The 19,096-nt window shown below is 57.0% G+C and overlaps 1 protein-coding gene across 1 annotated transcript; it reads right to left on the bottom strand.

Annotated features, from left to right (window-relative positions):
- Window positions 1-220: 220 nt before the first annotated feature.
- On the bottom strand, window positions 221-18,491 carry NPEPL1 (aminopeptidase like 1). The gene is made up of 12 exons (XM_064276281.1): window positions 18,342-18,491; window positions 17,420-17,605; window positions 16,770-16,940; window positions 14,871-14,960; window positions 14,436-14,517; window positions 11,870-12,012; window positions 7,396-7,473; window positions 2,744-2,844; window positions 1,854-1,977; window positions 1,508-1,684; window positions 1,020-1,130; window positions 221-463 (listed from the first exon to the last, which is right to left on the bottom strand). Exons 1-12 carry the CDS (start codon window positions 18,489-18,491, stop codon window positions 305-307), a joined length of 1,572 nt encoding a protein of 523 aa, XP_064132351.1. The 3' UTR covers window positions 221-304.
- Window positions 18,492-19,096: the final 605 nt, after the last annotated feature.

Raw genomic sequence — 19,096 nt, 5'->3', positions numbered from 1 at the left:
CGTGCTGACCCCCGGGGCTGTGCTGACCCCCAAGGCTGGGCTGACAGTGCATGACCCCTCTCGGGGCCAGGCTGAGGAGGAAGCACAGTGGTGACTCAAGCAGAAACAAGCCCCCAACGCTATCGCCAACCCCCACCAAGCCCAAAGCTGTTTCCTAAAACCTAAGAATGAACCATTTCCACCATCACGACAGTTAAAGACAAAAAACATACCCAACCCATCTCAGGTATAACCTTTAATTACGTAATCAGTGCAAAGTGAGGTAAAGAGCCAGGGCCCGGACCAGGGGGCCTCAGGCCGGACGTCACACGAGTCTGCGCCGCTTGGAATCCCGCTCCATGTCCTCGGCCTGTGTGTCAGCCTCACAGCCCAGTGGGGACACCAGGTTCAGCAGGGGGTCCTCGGAGGCCCGGCCAAAGAGTGCCAGCAACAGGGCCACGCCGAAGCCCGTGGCCCGCTCTCCCTGTGGGCAGAGGTTGGCGGTGTGTGGGCTGGCCAGGCTCTCTCTGCCCCTCACCCTAGGAGTGCTCTCAGTCCACCCCATGGCCTCCGCCACACTCAGGGCCATGTGCGGGGACCAGACAGGGAGCATGGTGGAGTGCTCAACCCCAAACCAGGTCTCCTTGGCCCTGGGCCTCCCCCTGAGGAAGGCCGCACACAGCAGACACTCTGTTCCCGAGGACGAAGAGACCAAAGGTCGGGGGGGGGGGGGGACCACAGCTGGCTGGAGGCTGGGCCATGGGGAATGTGACCCAGCACACAAGGTTTCCGATGAGCTCAGTCTGCAGCTCATGGGCCAGAGAGGGACTCCGGACAGATGGACAGACGGATGAGAGGGTTGGCCCAGCCTAGGCTTGTGGGAGGCAGCAGGGATGGAGAGGCAGAGCGAATGGCCAGGCAGATGGCCGAGGAAGCGTCCTAACAGAGGAGGGGGAAGGACAGCTACAGTGGGAGCAGAGGGAGCAGGGAGGACTCTACTCAAGGCCACCAGCAGCCTGGACAGGGCTGCAGCCACTCACGGCATGCACAGGTGCAGCAATGTCCAGGTGGACCCAGACCCCGGGCCAGTCGAAGCCAATGTGGGAGGCGATAAAGAGGCCAGCGCAGGAGCTGGGGCTGTTGTCTCGGTCCTGGGCAGGCGGGGAGGTCAGTGACTTCTGGGTCCCCTACCACCCTTCAGCCACCACCTCAGCAAATGGTCTGATGGGGTCCCGAGTCAGGCCCCAGAGCTAGGAGGAAGCCTCGAAACCGACGTGACAGTGCTGGCGGGGCAGTTAGAGGCATGTCCATTCCACCCCCCCGGGCACGCCTCCTCTTGATCCCAGGTCAGTGCCTGTGCCGACCCTGTGGCCCCGTGTGCGCTGTCTCAGGGGCACACCTCCCTATCACCCTCCCCTGCCCTGTGCCCACCCCCTGGCCCCGTGCCACCCCGTAGGTCTGTGTGCTCTGTCTCCGAGGGTACCGCCTTCCCACGACCCTCCTCTACACTCCGCAGCCGCACACCCACCGCCACTGAGTTCTTCATATCGGCCACGGCCGAGGTGAACTCGCTGAAGTGCAGCTCAGGGCAGTAGACCAGTGGGTGGACCAGGTCCCCGCACTTCCTGCCAGCCTTCACGCAGGCCGCCTCCCATTCGGCGCTGTTGGTGAGCACAGCAGCGTGGTACTTCCCTGTGGCGATGCCCTGGGGCATGGGAACAGGAAGGGGGGGACAGGTGGTGCGGGACACATCTGCACTGGGAAGCCACCCTGCCCCACAGAGTGCCATGCGGTGGCTCCCCCTCAGCCTGGTCACACAAATTCAGTAACAGCCCACCTCCCCCGCCCGGGGTTGGGGCGGGGCAGGCACCCACCTGTGCCCCGGTCAATGTGGCAATGTCCAGGATGATGTCGGCACCCAAGTCCTTGCAAGCGTAGACCACCCCATCGGCCAGCACCAGCCGGCCCTCCGCGTCCGTGTTGTTGATCTCCACAGTCCTGGGGTGCAGGGAACCTGTCAACGGGTGCTCTGGGTGCTGGAAGTGAGGCCCTTTGGATGCAGAGCCTTGTGGTCTGGCCCCCCATATCTCCCCCCAGGGCAGATGTGCCTGCCCCCCCATCAGCATAGAGTGTGGCTGGAGCCGGGTCACGTCCCTAACCTGGGAGCCAGGGGGCAAGCTGTTCAGTTCCCCAAGCCCCGGTTTCCTCATTTTTAAAATGGGAGGATAGGGATGCAGGGGTGCGGTGTGGGTCAAGGCCCAGAGGAGAGGCAGGGTTGGTGAGGCCTCTGGGTCACGCAGCTGACCACACGCTTCCATCCTGAACCCGGGGCCATCTCCCCAGGCTCCCGCCAGGACTTTGAAGCAGGTCCTTGTGCAGCTAAGAAGGACATCCCGGGGCTGCATCCTGAGGGCTGGGGGCCCAAGCAGGGACTCCTGGCGGTGGGCTTCAAACACCCAAAGTGCAGCAAGCCCAGAGGTTGGAAGGACCTGGCCACTAACTAGCCCAGGGGATGTGGGCCCCTCGACATGTAGGTCCCCTGTCCCCTAAGCTCCCACTCCCATCTTGGGCATTGGAACAGACTGCTGGCCTGGGCCTCACAGCTGCCTAGGATTCCTGGCACAGGGCTCCTCCCAACAGGATCTGTTTCTGTGAAATCTGCCTCACCCTGGGCTTGGCCGAGGGCTGACCCAGCTTGGCCCGGAAGGGTGCAGGCCCAGGGGAACAGGGCCTGGGTCCTCTGAGGGGGCGGGCGCCAGCTTACTTTCCTGAGTACAACAGGTGGATGTCATCCGGCCTCGTTGCACTGGGCCCCACTGCGTTCTCAGCCAGGCAAAACACAGCGTGGAGGTTGTCCTTGAAACCCTGGAGGAGAGAGGTGGCAGGGGTACCAGGTATACGGGGGCCGTGGGGGTGGTGGGGGAGGGAGCTCTCTGGCTCAGCAGACAGCAGAAGACAGACAGAGTGGGGCCCTGGAGGTGTCTCCACAACATGTGGGAATTGGCCAGTGTCCCTGGAAGCATTCCATCTCTACATTAAAAATGGGTGTGGATGGGTGGGCGGCCAGGTGCAGGTGGGCAGTTGGGTGTGCGTGTGTGCGTATTCAGGCGACCAGGAAGGCAGAATTTTGGAAATTGCCAAGCTGGCCTCAGAAACTTAAGTGTGGAGTCGTTTTCAGATGTCCCACAAAAGACATTTACACTGAGCAACGTGCCCTAACTCTGCCGGACCCAGGCTCTAGCCATGTCCCAGAGAACCCGAGAAGCAGAGCCCCCACCCCTGCCCCGTTCCACTGGTCCCAGACACACCCTTCACCAGGCACACTCATCCCTCGGCCTCGGGGACTCTCACACACACTCCCTCAGACCTGCCCTCCCACTCGGCTCCCTCAGCTGGAGATTCTTCCCCCACCGGCGCAGAGCCCCCACCAAAGGTAAACACACGGCTGACAGAGCCAGGAGACGCCAGGGCAGGTGCCAGACCTGTGGAGCTGGCCCGGCAGCTGCCAGGCTCTATGCCCACAGCAACACCCCAGCAGCAACCCCAGGCTATAAACCAGAGTGCTGGGCCCCAGCCCATCCACCCCTCACCGCCAGTTTTTGGCCAGTTTTTGATTCGGCAGGTCTGGGGCAGGGTCAAGGATCTGCATTTCTAACAAGCTCCCAGGAGATGCCGATACCGCTGGCGCTGGTGCAGGGACCGTCTCGGAGGACAGTTGCAGGCACTCGGCAAACAGTCATGCAGCTAGATCCTGGGGTACAGAGAGGGCCCCCCAGCCATCAGATGGAGATGGCCCGGAACTTCCATTGCCCACAGCCTCCCTGTGATTCTCAGGTCCATGTAGATTTGGGATCCATTGGTCCAACAGATAGGATACCGGGAGGCACAGTGGTTAAGTGCTCAGCGGCTAACTGAAAGGTGGGCGGTTCGAACCCACCAGCCACACTGCAGGAAAAAGATGTAGCAGCCTGCTTCCATAACGATGACAGCCTTGGAAGTCCTATGGGACAGTTCTACTCTGTCCTACGGTGTCATTGTGTTACGAGCTCGGCTGCTAACCAAAAGGGTGGCAGTTCAAATCTACCGGCGCCTCCTTGGAAACTCTATGGGGCAGTTCTACCCTGTCCCCTAGGGTCACTAGGAGTCAGAATCGACTTGACAGAATCAACTCGACAGCAGTTGTTTGGTCCAACAAAGAGGGTGGCCAAAGATGGGGCTGGGCAGGTCCTTTGGGGACAACCTGCGGATCAGACGTGGTCCTCCAGTTGGCTGGAGCTTTGGGGTTTAGTGGGGTGGTTGGCTTCTGTCTTGCTTAGACAGCCTGGAAAAGCCCCTTCTGCTTCTGACACCCCCTGAAGCTGGTGCCAACCTTAGTCTGGGGTTAGCATGTCCCTACCTTTTAAATTTTTTTAAACATTACATTTTGAAATAATTTCAAGGTTATAAAAAAGTTTGTAAAAGTAGTACAAACAATCCCTTGTATGCTTGCCATCTAATTCCTCTCACGTTAATATCTTGCACAAGGCTGTAGGGTGATGCTCTAGATTCTGACATTACCACTGGTCCAATTATCTACCATCTATGGGTGTTTTATGGGTGTTACTCAATGCCACCACTGTTCTTCGAATGTCCTTTCTTAGGCGGGGATCCAATCTGGGATCACGCATTACATCTGGTTGTCAGGTCTCTTCAGTCTTCTTTTATCTGGACCAGTCCCCTTGGTCTGGGTCTCCATGGCCTTGGCACTTTGGTGCTGGTTCTGTCTGATGCTCCCTCCCCGTCAGATCTAGGTGGTGGTATGTTCTCCCTAGTGCACCCTTTCGGGAGGCACCCCACGCAGCCCATCTCATGCCTGGAGTCTTGGTCTCCTTGGGCTGCCGTAACAAAACACCGTGAGTGGGTGGCTTTCAAGAACAGGACTGTATTGTCCCAGAGCGTTGGAGGCTAGGAATTGGAATTCGGGGCGTCGACAGGGCCATGCCCTCTGTCTCTCTCCAGGGGAAGATCCTTCTTTTCCAGCCTCTAGAAGCCCTTGGTGTTCCTTGGCTTGTAGATGGTTCCTTACCTGGTCTCTCCCTGCAGTGTGCATCTCTGTATTTATTCAGCTCTTTTTATAAGACACGACTCAAAGGGGATTAGGTTTAGGACCCACCCTACTCTGCATGACCTCATTAACATAACTAAAGAAAGCCCCTACTTCCAAAGAGGGTCACATTCACAGGTACAGGGGTTAGGACTTCCACATAGCTTTTGGGGGGACACAACTCAATCCATAACACTGATGAGGTTGACTTGGACACTGGGTTAAGAAGGTGCCTGCCAGGTTATTCCACTCTAACCCGTATGGACAGCCTGTTTCTGACATCTCAATATCCTGGTCCTCTAGTTGTGGAATCTGTTGACCATTCTTACCTCCAACAATTAGCACCATGGTGTATGCCAAAGGGTGATTTTTACTTCCCTCATCCCTTCTTCAGTGACTAGCTGAATTCCACTGTAAGGAAACAGTTTTCTTTCCTCACTGAGTTATCCACTCTGTGATTTATTCATACCAGTGTGGACTCATGGATTCTTATTTTATTCTATGGGTTGTAAGCCATCATGACCAATACTTATTTGTGCTGGTTGTTTGTAACAGTTGAAGCAGGGCTTGAGAACTCACAGTGGAGGTCCAGGCTGGGGCTGATGTGGGGTGAATCTTCATCTAGAGCTGTGGTGGGATGGGGGTGCTCAGCACCTCCAAATGGCATGGCTGTGGCACCCTGGGACCTGCCTCTGCTGCCGGCTGATGAATCAGCATTAATTGCCAAGTGGCTCCCTGTAAGCAGGGACTCGAGCAGGAGTGTCGACCTGCTGGGTGTTCCTCAGCCAGCCCAGCCAGGCGTTAGGATAGCCCTCAGCAAGAGTGGCCAGAGGAGCCCCAGCGCCGGCCGCATGCTCCTCCAAGACCACTTCCCACTGCGCCACCACCGAGCGGCAGCTGTCGCAGCAGAGAGCCCGTGAGTGCCCTGCAGCTGGGGCATCCTCTCGGACGAGTTCACCTTCCCCCGATGCAGCGAGGGTTCCTGTACCAGTTGGCTAGCAGCGAGAGGGCAGGTGGCCTGTGTCCTGAGAGGGTCGAGTGCCTCATTGGATGCTGGGCATGAACCCTTGTTAGTCTCCAGCCAGTGAGGGTACGAAAGCTCACCAACATGGCTCCTTCCTGCCACCCCCACCAGGGTTTGCAGAGGACAGCCACCTGGGCTCTGCAGGGACCTTGATCCAGCTACTTCCCCTGGGAGGGGCCACTGGAGCAATCTGGGCACTCACTGTACCCCAGGAAGCCCTGGCCATCCCCGGGCACTGACGTACCCCTAGGCCTGAGCCCCCACTCCTCTGGGGGTGAGAGACAGCTGACTTCTCTCCCAGGGCAGCGGGCCACACTCTGATCTGTCCGATTAGAAACCATTTGCCAAGATCTCTCTGCTTCTGCCTTTCATGTTACATTTACCCTAAGGAGCCCAGGCCCCAGGTGGCACCCCCAGGAAGGATGTCTTGTGTTTGGTGAGACAGAGCCGAGCCTCTCAAGCTGCTGGGAAGGCTCCCCGCATCGGTGAACGGCCCCTTGGAACAGCCATGTGCACAACCCCCGCTGGCACCAGTCCTCTGAGCTACCACTGCCAGTGGGTAGGGAGGGGCTGCCCTCGTCCTAGCTGTTCCTGCCCCCTCCCAAGTCCAGAGTCTTCTGCTTCAGATGAGTGCTGACCCCGGAGTGAGCCCCCCTCCCAGGGATGTGACGTCCCTGGCTCACCCAGACATCATCTGTCATCATGGGGGCTGATGCCTCTGCCCTAAAGGACATGCGAGAGCCTGTGTCATCATGGCCGCTTCCTTACCCACCCCAGGGGGCTGCTGCCCCTCCCAGAGCAACTCGAAGGAACAGGGCCACTGCCAGCAGGTCCCTTCACCAGCTGCTCCCCAAAGTAACCACCTGCAGTTCCCCTAACTGGGCGTCTTGATGCTCAGAAGTCTGGCCCCAGTGGTTGGGCCCCCTGACCCCTCACAGTCTCTCTCCTCCTAAATGAGCCTCTGCTGGGCACCAGGCACAGGGGAACCTTTGCCAGTGGGGACCCAGGGATTGGGGCTTATCTCCCCCGCCTCTGGGAGGGGCTCCCTTGGACTCGGCACTTCCTGGGTGGGACTTGTAGCGTGGTGAGCAAGTCCCAGTGGTCTCTGGTGCACCAGGCATGGGGCGATGGGCCCTTCCTAGGCCCCACAGTGAGTGTGAGCAGGCCCTCCCCCATTGGATTAGAACTGGACCAGTGAATGCCACAGGTCAGGATTTGCGGCTACAGGAGGCGATGCCCTCACAGGGATCGGGGCTGCTCTCCCTTCCTCCCTCGAGGCCTGGCCACCCCTGTCAGGGCGGCCCCTTACCTGTTTGACAGCAGCTCGGAAGGCTCCCAGGATGGCTGCAGCCCCGCCACAGTCCCGCTTCATCCCGGGCATGGTGGTCTGGGGGAGACATGGTGAGAACAGGGGGTTGGCGTGAGATGCCGAGACCAGCCTGTGGCTCCCCATCCTCCACCCGTCCCACCCAGTCCTCTATGGGGTGCCTGGCCTGGGTGGGTCCTCACCAGGTCACCTGGGCACCCACAGAATTCAGGGTCCCGCTGGGGCATAGCACAGAGAGTTCCTGCCCCTACCTCACACCACCGCCAATGCCACCTTCCTACAGGCGGTCCATGGGCCACTCTCCCGCTATAAGCCTCCTGCCACCCTCCCCCCACCCACATCACCTGTAAGACAAATGCTGGTTCCTGCCTTGGGCAGCATGAGCCTTCCGTCACCACCTGGCACCTCTCTGCTCCTCATCTGGGCTCCCCAAATACCACATCACATCACCTCATCACTGTTGGGGCACCCTCACCCCACCCTCCCAGCAGCTAGTCCATACCTCCTGGTTACTGTTGTTCTAGGGACGGATCAGTGCCCTTTTTCTACTCCAGTGGTCATGCACTTTTACATTTCATAGGTACCCAGCTCTAACTGACAAGTGTGTGTTTTAATTAACAACAGGTCATCAGCAGTGAGGATCTGGGTTTGGAATTTACTGAGTGGTTTTTAAACCCCTGTAATATCACATGAGCCTCTAATTTTAGTGGAACGAATTTTTAGATATAAACTATAGCTGCTTTTACAATTAAGCCTCAAGTAAAAATCCTCCATCTAGCACTACTGGAAATAAGCCACCTCTCCTGACCTAACCTGGGAGAAAGCACAGGATTATTTAAAAACAAAAATGTGGCTTCGGGTCTGGAATCAAATCATTGGCAAAACAGCCTGCACAGAAAACGCCTGGGAACTTAGCGCTGTGTTCCCAACCTCACGGCGTCCCATCCACAGCTCCGATCTCCGGTGGAGCAAGTGCCGGACTCGCAAACACAGCTCATTGAATTGTATAATGCTCTGCTAGCCCCCCGTACATCGTTTCTCTTCCTTACAAAAGAAGCTATGCTCGTAATAATTATCATTGTCAGTTGCTGTCCAGTCAGCTCTGATTCATGGCGACCCCATCCATGTACAACAGGACAAAACGCTGCCCAATCTTGCACCATCTTCACCAATGCTGGTGTGCCCAAGCCCATTGTTGCAGCCACTGCGTATTTCGAGGGCCTTCCAACCTAGGGGGCTCATCCGACAGCACTATATCAGACATGTTTCTGTTGTGATCCACAGGGTTTCATGAACTAATTTTCAGGAGATCACCAGGCCTTTCTTCCTAGTCAGTCTTAGTCTGGAAGCTCTGCTGAAACCTGTCCACTGTGGCTGATCCTGCTAGCACTTGAAATACTGGTGGTACGGCTTCCACATCATAGCATGACACAAGCCACCACAGTGTGACAAACTGACAGATGGGTGGCAGCTCATAGTAATGTTGTTGTGTGCTGTCGATTCTGACTCATAGTGACCTTACAGGACAGAGTAGAACTGCCCTATAGGGTTTTCTAGGCTGTAATCTTTATGGAAGCAGGTCGTCAGGTCTTTTCTCCCATGGAGCCGCTCATGGGTTCGAACTGCTGACCTTTCGGTTAGCAGTCGAGCGCTTAAACGCTGCGCCACGAATGCTCTACTAAGGAGTTATTTGCCTTCTTGCTGTGCTGACATTTGCAGAAGTGACAGTGGGTGACGCTGCTGGAGCCCTAGCACGGATCAAGGAGGTGACACCAAGTGAACTCGGTCACTCAGCATGGTGCACTCCTGTGAAATAATGCCAAGTTCTGTTAAGCGTTTCCTTGTTGAAGCAGTAAAATTGTTAGTCTTTAAAATCCCAACCTGTGTGTACAAGGCTTCCTCAATATTTGTTGTGTCAAAGGCAGTGTACTCACACAGCACTCCTGCTATTTACTCAAGTGCGATGCGATGGTTGGCTTGAGCGAGAGGACTGGTATGATCATTTGAGTTACGAGCTAAACTAGCCACTTCCTTTATGGAACCCCATTTTTGCTTGAAAGAATGACTGACAGACATTTGTTATTTAGACGTAGGTATTTGGTCGAAATTTTCTCAAAAATGAACAAAAGGAGCCAGCCACTCCCAGGAAAACAGATGACCTTATTCATTGCCAATCATAAAATGTGTGCTTTCAAGCAAAAATTAGAATTTTGGAAAAGTTGTATCTGCCACCACGGCAGCTCCCTAATTCTCGATGATATTCCTGATGAGATGAACGGTGGTACAGACAGATGTGATTTTCTGGTATCGTATAATGCAGTGTGGTGACATTTGCATAGCTCTGACAACCAATATTTTCCAAGTGACCCATACAAAGTATTACAACATCATACATTCAAAGTCCAAGAGAGACGGATGGATTTTAAGGTAACAGAGTACAAAAGTTCACTGACATGGTTTCAGATACCACATTGTAACTAACCTTTAAGAAACTACCACTTGTCAAGTTTTGGTGTAATATTAAAGGATAATTTCCACAGCTATGTGAAAAGGCTACATATAGATATAAGGCTAGATTTCCTTGATCTAGTTCAACTAAAACAACATAACGCAACAGACTAAATGTAGAAGCAGAGAAGGTGAGAACCTAGCTGTTTTCTATTAAGCCAGAAATGAAAGAGATTTGTAAAAATGTAAAACAATGACACTCTTCTCACTAGATTTTTGTTTTGGATAATACAGTTATTTTTTGTAAAATTACATTATTTATGTTAACATGCAATGGAGGGTAATAACCCTTACTACGCAGCTGGTCCTGACACAGATAAGACTTATTTGCGAATCGGTTCCTAACAGTTTGGAATCCTCAGGGCTCCCTTCCGGTCTGGCTGGTATCTCCAAAGCCTGTGATCCCATACCTCCCTGAGCTTTGACAGCAGATTCAGAAAAAACGACAAGACACAATGACTGCAGTACAAACACACAGGACTTGAGTTTTTCAATCCTGTCATCCTCTACGACCACCTGGAGATGTTGTGTTTAAATCTTTTTTTAATTCCAGAAGCATATGGAAGCTTCTAGAATCCCAAAGAACTGAAGTCATGAACGGTACTGCAATTTCTGAAATTTACTGTGAAATGGGATTTTTATGAGGCTCTGCCAAATGACCCTTTTTGTTAAAGCGTTTTCCTAACCGTGTATCTGTTGCTGCACGTGAAAATAACTCTCTGAAATTAAAATTAATTAGTTTTGCCCTAAGGGTCCCTGGCGGTACAATGTTAAACGCTTGGCTGCTAACCGAAAGGTCAGTGGTTCAAATCCACCAGCTGCCCTTCGAGAGAAAGATGTGGCCCTCTGCTTCCATAAAGATGACAGTCTTGGAAACCCTGTGGGGCAGCTCCACTCTGTCCAACAAACAGGGTCACTATAAGTCAGATTCGATTCTTATGACTAAGAGTAACTAATTCGAATTTTATAATCACTGTTTGGGCTGAGAGGACACATCTGGAAGCCATGCAGGCTGCCAGTTTTCCACGTCTGCTCTGGATGATCCTGGCTTGTCCCCTCCCTTCTAAGGTCTTCTTTCTGGGATGGTTGAGTCTCTCCTTCCAGATCTCCTGGGGCACACACCTCGCACTCCTGCTCCTCTGCAGTCTTGCCCCCAGAGCCCAGCCCAGGGCCGGGTGTGCAGCACCAAGGTATGGAATGAATGCACGGAGACGCCTTGGCTCACCTGCGCCCCTGCCCTGGCTCTGGGCCTGCTCCTTCCTCTCGCTCCCTGGTGTCACACAGCTTGCGGTACACGCCAGCTCCAGGATGTAATGAGTGTGGAGGCCAGCAGGCCGCTTGAGGTGGGCAGATGTGGCCGTGACAGATGCTCCCAAGTGCCCTCCAAGACAATGGACTTGAGAGGCTGCCCCCAGGACAGCTCCCCAGGATCGCGTCACAGCAACGCTCCCAGTTCACCTGTTTCTGTGCTGCCTCCACGTGCCACTTGCACCTGCTGAGGCATCTTCTTTCTCCTATACAGTCTTGTGTGGCAACTGCCACGCGTTCTCCCCATGGAAGCCTCAACAGCCGTGGGGACGTGAGTGTCACCCTTACCTCTGCCTCTTTAGATAGAACCACCCCCGTTTCTGTGACCCTCGCCTCCCAGGGCCTGTTTTCCATTCTTTAATCACTTCCGCAGCTTCCCTCTGGATCCTGTCCAGGTTTTTGTTTCCAGACTCCTGTTGGAAGTGTGGGCACGAAGTCCAGGTGTCCCACACAAAAGTGTCTACTTCTCAGGTGGGAATCGTCCTACTCACTCTCTTCTGGAACGTGCACCCCAGAGGCACACCCTGACTCAGCACTTCCAGAAACCTCACTGCCTTCTCCTGACTCCTCAGAGAGCTGGGTGAACCCCTAGGACCCCAAGCTGCTCCCAGGACCCACTGCAGCACCAGCCAGCCCTTACCTTCCCTTTGATGCTGAGGCCCCCGGTGTCATAGACGATGCCTTTGCCAACCCATGCAATGGTCTGGGTGGCCCCTTCTGGGGTGTGGCTGAGGACAGCCAGAGCGGGTGGGTGCAGGGCAGCTTTGCCGACACCATAGATTCCTACAAAGAGAGGCAGAGGGGCTTGGTCAGGTGAAGGCTGGAATGGGCAGAGGGCTCCCGGGAGTCCCTGATCACTCCGCTCCTGGCATCAGCCCACAGACTGTTCTGGAGAACTGGCTGCCCGGGCCTGGAGCTCCCTGCCTCCTCCTGCCCCCGCCAGTGTGGGACTGTGGAATGCAAATTAGTTTTATCGCTCTGGGACTGAGAACAAATTCTATGCAAAGTACTATTAGGCAAGAAAAACCACAGAGAAAGTATACTGTATCATTTCCAGAATGAAAAGAATAAGACTGCAAAATAAAATGAGTTTTGGGTGACACTTCAAGGCCATCCAGCCCACACGCAGCTCCTTCCCTGAGCCCTTCGAGCATGGAAAGGTACCATCCTTTCCCAAGCTTGCTCCACATCCCTTTCACCCTTGTCTCACTGTTGGGTTCACGGACCTTGTGTCTTCTCAAAAAAACGAGACCTCTTTGTGGACAAAGCCCATGGCTTACCTCCAATAACTGAGGTGAAAATAACAGCAACCATGACATGAGCCAATAATGGCTGCCTGGCAAACTCCTACTCATCCTGCGAGACCCACTGTGAAGGTCACTTCCTCCATGAGGCCTTCCCTGACAGAAGGACCTCTCCCTCCACTTGGAATTGGTTTGGGTGCTGTGGGAGGCAGCCTCTAAGGTGGCCCCTGGTGGTCACCCCTCTGGGCACTCAGCATCCTAGTGTAATTCCCCACCCTTGGGTACAAGCTGGACCTGCACTGACTCCCAGCTAACCCTCTTCTAACCGAGAGAACACAGCAAAAGTGATGGGATGTCTCCAGATAACTGGCCTAATATTGTGTTTAGTGCTTCTGTTCTACCTCCTAGTTTGTTGAGTAGTGCCTGGGGTCTTAAGAGCTTGCAAGAGGCCACCCAAGGTATAATAACCGGTCTCTATTCTTCTGGAGAAACAGAGGAAGGAAAGTGAGGAATAGGAGGAGGATATGGAACGTGTGGCTAATTGCCTCCATAAACAACTGCCTCCTTTGCCATGAGACCAGAAGACTGGATGGTGCCTGGCTGCCACTACCAAACGTTTTGATCAAAGATTTCATAGAAGAATGCTGATCAAAAAGGGGTGGGCAGGGAATGTGGAACAGAATTTTAAATTCTCATGGACTCCAGATTTTCTGGAGCAATGGAGGCTGGTTGAACCTCCAAAATTATTGCCCTAAGATAATCTTTAAATCTTAAACCAAAAATATTTCCTGAAGTCTTCTGTAAACCAAACAGTAGTTCAGCTTAACTAGTAAAGAACGCCTGCCTTAAGCATTTAAAGAATTATCGATAGGGGATCAAACTGACCACAGCAACTCAAAAGATTAGATAGGAAATTTAGAGGGGAGTGAGTTTATGTTAATCAGAGAGGAACAACTCAGAAAAGGAGGGTGAGGATAATTGCACAACTCGAAGAATGCAATCAATGTCACTGAATTGTACATGCAGAAACCATTGAATTGGTGTGTATGTTCTGCTGTGTATACTCTGAACAACTGTAACAGAAATAGATTTTTTTTTTTTCAAGCACTGAGATGTCACTTTTATGTTATGTTACAAAAAGGACTGTGGCTTCTCTCTTGCTTGCTTTTCCTCTCCCTCTCTCTCTCACTTAGAGGCCTTGCTCTGAGGGTGGCCAGCTCCCATGCTGGAGTAACCCCACTGAGATGCCCCCACAGCAAGGACTAAGGTCTCTGCCAACAGCCAGGGAGGACCTGCTGGCCGGCAGCCCCAAGACTGATACTTCCCGGAAGCGGATCCCCCGGCCCAGTCGAGCCTTCAGATGACCAGAGCCCCAGCCTCCTGAGAGACTCTGGGCTGACGGACTAGCCAAGCCAATTCCTGACTCACAGAAACTGTGAAACAATAAACATCCTCTTTCCAGCTGCTGCGTTCTGAGTAATTTGTTTTGCAGCAAAGGTAACGAACGCTGTGACCCTCTCTGCACCAGCCTGTAAGAGCTCGGGGAGGCTGCATCGTGGTTATCCCTGTGCCTCCAGGGCTGTGTGGGGAAGGGGTCTCTGAGACCTACAGGGTCAGATGGTGCTCACAGAGGGGTCTCTTGGGGGAGCAGCCCAGGTGTAGGGAGCCAGAAGCACAGAGGCCCGGAGTGACATGAGCTTGCTTATCAGGGAACAGAGTGGCCCTGCAGAGCTGGCCCGGGGGCAAGGGTGGGCAGCACATGAGGAGCCTAGGGGCATGGGGCTGGGCAGGGCTCAGATCTAGCAGCTTCAGGAATCTGAGTCACAGCATCCTTCCCCTCCAAGAGATGGGCTGCGGATGGACGCAGCTGGTTTCTTCCAGAGCACAGCAAGGCTGAAGCGGGGACAACACGGACACGTGGTGCCCCAGCCGGCCACTCCCTGCAGCACCCTGATCACCCACCTCCAAATCCTCTTGTCTTCAGCTCCTCATCCCGGATGATGGCCGGCGTGATCCCCAGGTCTTTCCCAACTTTCTTAATCTCCTGGACACAGTCATGGAAAAGTCAACACAGAAACACGTGAAGACAGCTAGGACCGAGGCCGGCTCCTCGGTTCTTGTGGCTCTGCCCGTGCCTAAGCCCAGGAAGGAGGATTCCACTCCATGCTCTGCAAACTCCTGCCCACACTCTGGGGTCTCTGAGGGCCCTGGGGAAGAGTCTGCCCCACAAACCCTCTGCTGGAGCTGGAGGGACCTCCCTGGAAGCAACCCCAGGCAAGATGTGCAGTGTGGTCCAGGTGGGGGCCCAGCTCTCCCTCCCCCCACTCCTTTTGGCACTCCTTAGGGTCTCCTGACAGCGTCCTAGCCTACCCCACCCCCGTGTGACAGACCACAGACCTCAAGAAAGGTGTCTGTGTTCATCTCATTGCAGGGCGTGTCCACGATCCGGGCTGCCAGCCGCACACCTTCTGTGGCGTTCACTAGGCACTAGAAAGACGGGGCCATAGCTGGCTCCTGGGACCTCGTCCCCTCCTTGTCCATTGCCCCAGGAACCCAACAACACACCAGAGGCCCATGCAGCCCGAGGAGGCCAGGGAGAGAGAGGCCGGTGCAAGGGAACCAGACTCAGGGCTGCACCTGCTCCGCCATGGCTTGTAACCCACCAGCCCATCGCAGAACACAAGCTGGGATGGCCGCCCACCAACTCCAAGTCACACGGGAACACTGACAAGCCGCACTTCCCACTGCCTTGCATCTCAGCCAGCTTGAACGGAGCTGCCCTTGTGCCTGCCCAGAGCACATCTTCCCTCTGCAGCCACAGGGATTCCAGCCATCCTTCAAGGCGCCACCGAGGCCAGATCCTCCCGACCGAGCACAAGCCTACCATGCTGAGCCCTGGCGCCTGGGACCTGGGTCCTCTGGGGAGGAGGTGGCCTTCTCAAGTGAGTTCCCCGTGAGCCAATGGACTCTTTGAGGGAGACGGGGCCTGGAGGCTGTGCTGTCCTTGCCACTGGGCCGAGCCCTGCTCTGGGCACCCAGGGCAGAGGGAGGAACACAGAGGAAGCCCCCTGACCCACGGGGCTGACACATCAGTGTCCAGGGGGAGCAGGACCTGGACACGTGGACAGCTCTGCGCCTGCTGGTTTTCGGAGCCAGCACCCAGAGGGCCAGGTCTGAGAGGGGCCTGTGCCGGAGGGTGGGCATCACAGTGCACCCCAGAAACACCACCCAGAGAGCCCCAAGCTTCCTCTGCCGAGGCCTTGACCTGGGTCCTCACCGCTCACCATGCTCTGCCTCACCTGCACCCTCATGCTGCACTCTTACTGGGTCTGAGCCCTGGCCCCTCACCCCCACCGCCCGCCCCAAGGTCAGAGCCAGACAAGCAGCTGCTCTGGCTGCCCCTGGCTCCCAGGAAGGATCAATGTTGAGGGGAGAGCAAGGTGGGGGCAATGGGAGTGCTCACAGAGCCAAATTCATCACCGCCCCTCTCGGCTCAGGCTGGGGACCCTGCACACCCTGGTCCTGCCCCAAGGTAATGATACGCAATCCTCAAAGGCAGAGACGGGAACCTGACAGCTCAGATATAAAACGTGCCAAGCGCCCCAGTGGGCAGAGATGCCCCTCGACACCCGTCAGCAGCTCCCCACAGGGGCAAAGTTCCCTCCAAGACTGCAGACCCACTGCCCAACTCTGACTCAGGAGACTGTCTCCCAGGAGGCCCGGGGGCCTTCCCGTCACAGCCCCAGACAGGAGGCAGCCACACAGAACCAGGTATGGAGAGGGCAGAGGGCAGCTCGGTGGGCGGGGTGGGGGGGGTGCCCCGTCTGGCCACACCTCAGCTTCCTCATCACAAAGGAGCGTCATTCATTTACCATCCTGTCCACAGCTGCATGTGCGCCCAGTGCACGCTCGGCCCCGTGCCATCTGCCGACTCCAGCCGGGCATGACATCCCCCCACGCCACCAGGGGAGGCAGGAGAGGCCACAGGCCTGCGGAAGGTCTGGCGGTGGATGGGGTGAGGGAAAGGAGTAGCCCAGGGACACCCACTTGCAGAGTGGACACCTCCACTGGCCTGTGGAAAGTCCGGCAGTGGACAGGGTGAGGGAAGGGAGTAGCCCAGGGACACCCACTTGCAGAGTGGACACCTCCACAGGCCTGTGGAAGGTCTGGCGATGGACAGGATGAGGGAAGGGAGTGGCCCAGGGACACCCACTTGCAGAGTGGACACCTCCACAGGCCTGAGGAAGGTCTGGCAGTGGATGGGCTGAGGGAAGGGAGTGCCCCAGGGACACCCACTTGCAGAGTGGACACCTCCACAGGCCCGTTGTCTTGCCCGACCAGGAAGAACTCCACCGTGACGGTCTTCTTCTCCGTGCGCCGGGCGGCACCCGAGCGGCGGGTGAACAGTGGGAAGGCCCGGGCCAGGGCACAGGCCAAGGCGAAGACATCGGACCTCTCACACACCAACTGCAGCACAGGGGCAGAAGCCATGCTGTGACCGGGGCCCGAGGGGAGGCAAACCCACCAGAGCCGAGTGGGGGAGCATGGGTCAGACCTGGGCAGGGGGCCCCACAAAAGCATGGAGTCATCCCACCCCTCAAGTGCCTGCCTGGAACCACGAAGGATCAGGGACACCATCTCACAGATGACAAAGAAAACAGCCCCCCAGATGTATTTCCTGCCTTCTGAGGCCAAAAGATGGGACTCGGAGGAATGAACGCTAGATGGGGGGCTGAGGAAATCTGAGTCTGAGTCTTGGACCTGGGATCAATCATCTGCTCTCCCCAGACCTGAGCTTCCCTGCAGAGCTGACAGTATCTGAGGTTGCAGCCATACCACCCACCTCGGAGGAGGCAGGCCTTGGAGGTGCAGAAAGACATATGTCCACAGCACTGCTGCCTCCATCACCATGGCCAGTGGCACACAGAGGCCGAGTGGACACTCACCAGAATGCACCGATGGGTCCCCGGGGGCAGGCAGGTCCGCACCAGCCTGGTGACGAAGTGTGCGGCTGAGGGGCTGTTGTGCCGACTCACCCTGGAGGGCAGGGTGGCCACAGTGGCACAGTTGAGGTACAGGGGACAGCTGTCCGTGGGGTTGGGGTTGAGCGTGCTGAGAGCAGCCTGCCAGAGCTAGGATCAGAAGGGGAGAGACAAGAGGCAGACAGAGGCTCACACAGGCCTCGAGCCAGGAGCAGCGTCCCTGCAGGCGGGCCTGCGTGTCTGAAAGGATGCCGTGCAGCTCCCGGCAGCACGCGCTGCACAGGAATTAAGACGTGCGCCTGCTAGGGATGAGCCTGTGTGTCTCTCTGCTGGCACCCTTCCACCCAGGTGGGATTAAGCCGTGGGAATTCAGAAGGCCAGTTTGGGGACACTTTGCTTCACACACTTTACACAGTGACCTGGATGAGCTGTAGCCAGTTGGCACCGAACAGGAGGCCAGATGCCCCTAAAGAAGGGCAGGTAGAAGTACCCCAGGAAGGCCTGGATGGCAAGTGGAAGCCCTTCAAAGGCCTGGGAAAGCAGATCTTTAGGGGACTCTAGTCACATTTCCTGCCTTGCTCCAGAGGGCTGGCAGAGGTACGGTGGGTGGGGGCTCTGGGTGACTGGGCAGGCGCGCCCTGGGCGCTCTGAGCGCTGGTTCGGCCGGGCCTGGGCCGCTGACCCCGGCGGGCTGGGCCCGAGACCGCCGGGGCTGCAGGCTCCTCCCCGCGGGGCAGGGGCTGCGGGCCGCCCCCTCGGTGTCGGGACGCCAGGCCGGGCGCCCCCCGCCCTCCGGGCCGCAGGCGGGGCCTCCGCGGCCTCCGCCGCCCGGCGGCCGGGCCTCCTCTTCCGCCGCGCGGGGCGGCGCATGGCGGCCGGCGCTCACCTCCTCGGTGACCCGGGGCTGCAGCTTCCCGCGGACGTGGCTCCAGGGCACGCGGTGCAGGTGGGGCAGCTGCCCGAGCAGCAGCAGCGGCCGGCTCTGCGGGTCCGCGTCCCCCGCGCTCGCCAGGAACTGCAGCCCCACGTTCGCCATCTTCCCGCCGGCCGGCGCCCCCGCCAGGCCCGCGCTCCCGCCCCGGCTCCGCTCCGGCCGGCGCCGCCCCGGCCCTGCCCGGCCTCCGCCCCGCCTCCCCGCCCGCCGGGCCGCGCGGCGTGCAGGGCCTGCCCCGGGCGCGAGGGGGCGCCGGCCGGGGCGGAGGCTGGGGCCCAGCAGACCCCAACCCCGAGTGGCCCTGACCCAGCCTCCAGAAGCCGGGCCCAGCAGACCCAGCCGGGAGTGCTCCTCGCCCAGTCTCCAGTGGGCCCCGCCCAATTGATCCTAACCCCAAGAGGCCCCCACCTAGCCTCCAGTGGTTCCAGCCCAGCAGACCCCAGTCTGGAATGGACCTGACCCAGCCTTTAGCGGGCCTGGCCTAGCAAACCGGCCCAGTAGCTCCAAGTGGTCCCCACGCATCCTCTAGTAGGCCCTGGCTTAAAACAGACCCCAACCCCAGGCAGCGGGCCCAGCAGCTCCAAGCGGTCCCCACCCACCATCTGTTAGGCCTTGAACTAGAACAGACCTCGGCTCTGGCCAGACCCCAGTCCTGAGCAGACCCAACCCCATGCACTCCCTACCTAGCCTCCAGGAGGCCCTGGTCT

Source organism: Loxodonta africana, chromosome 24 (genome assembly GCF_030014295.1).
Source record: "Loxodonta africana isolate mLoxAfr1 chromosome 24, mLoxAfr1.hap2, whole genome shotgun sequence".
Classification (NCBI taxonomy): domain Eukaryota; kingdom Metazoa; phylum Chordata; class Mammalia; order Proboscidea; family Elephantidae; genus Loxodonta; species Loxodonta africana.
Note: the sequence above shows the minus strand (reverse complement) of the source record. Positions and strands in the feature narration are given on the sequence as shown.

What these genes read in the sequence shown, in the direction of transcription:
- NPEPL1 (XM_064276281.1), bottom strand. Translation starts at nt 18,491, where the DNA reads ATGGCGAACGTGGGGCTGCAGTTCCTGGCGAGCGCGGGGGACGCGGAC. An exon ending in ACACAGACACCTTTCTTGAG is followed by an intron (nt 14,518 to 14,870) that starts GTCTGTGGTCTG and finishes GACTGTGTCCAG; the next exon opens with GAGATTAAGAAAGTTGGGAA. An exon ending in TCCGAGCTGCTGTCAAACAG is followed by an intron (nt 2,845 to 7,395) that starts GTAAGGGGCCGC and finishes TCTCTCCTCCAG; the next exon opens with GGTTTCAAGGACAACCTCCA.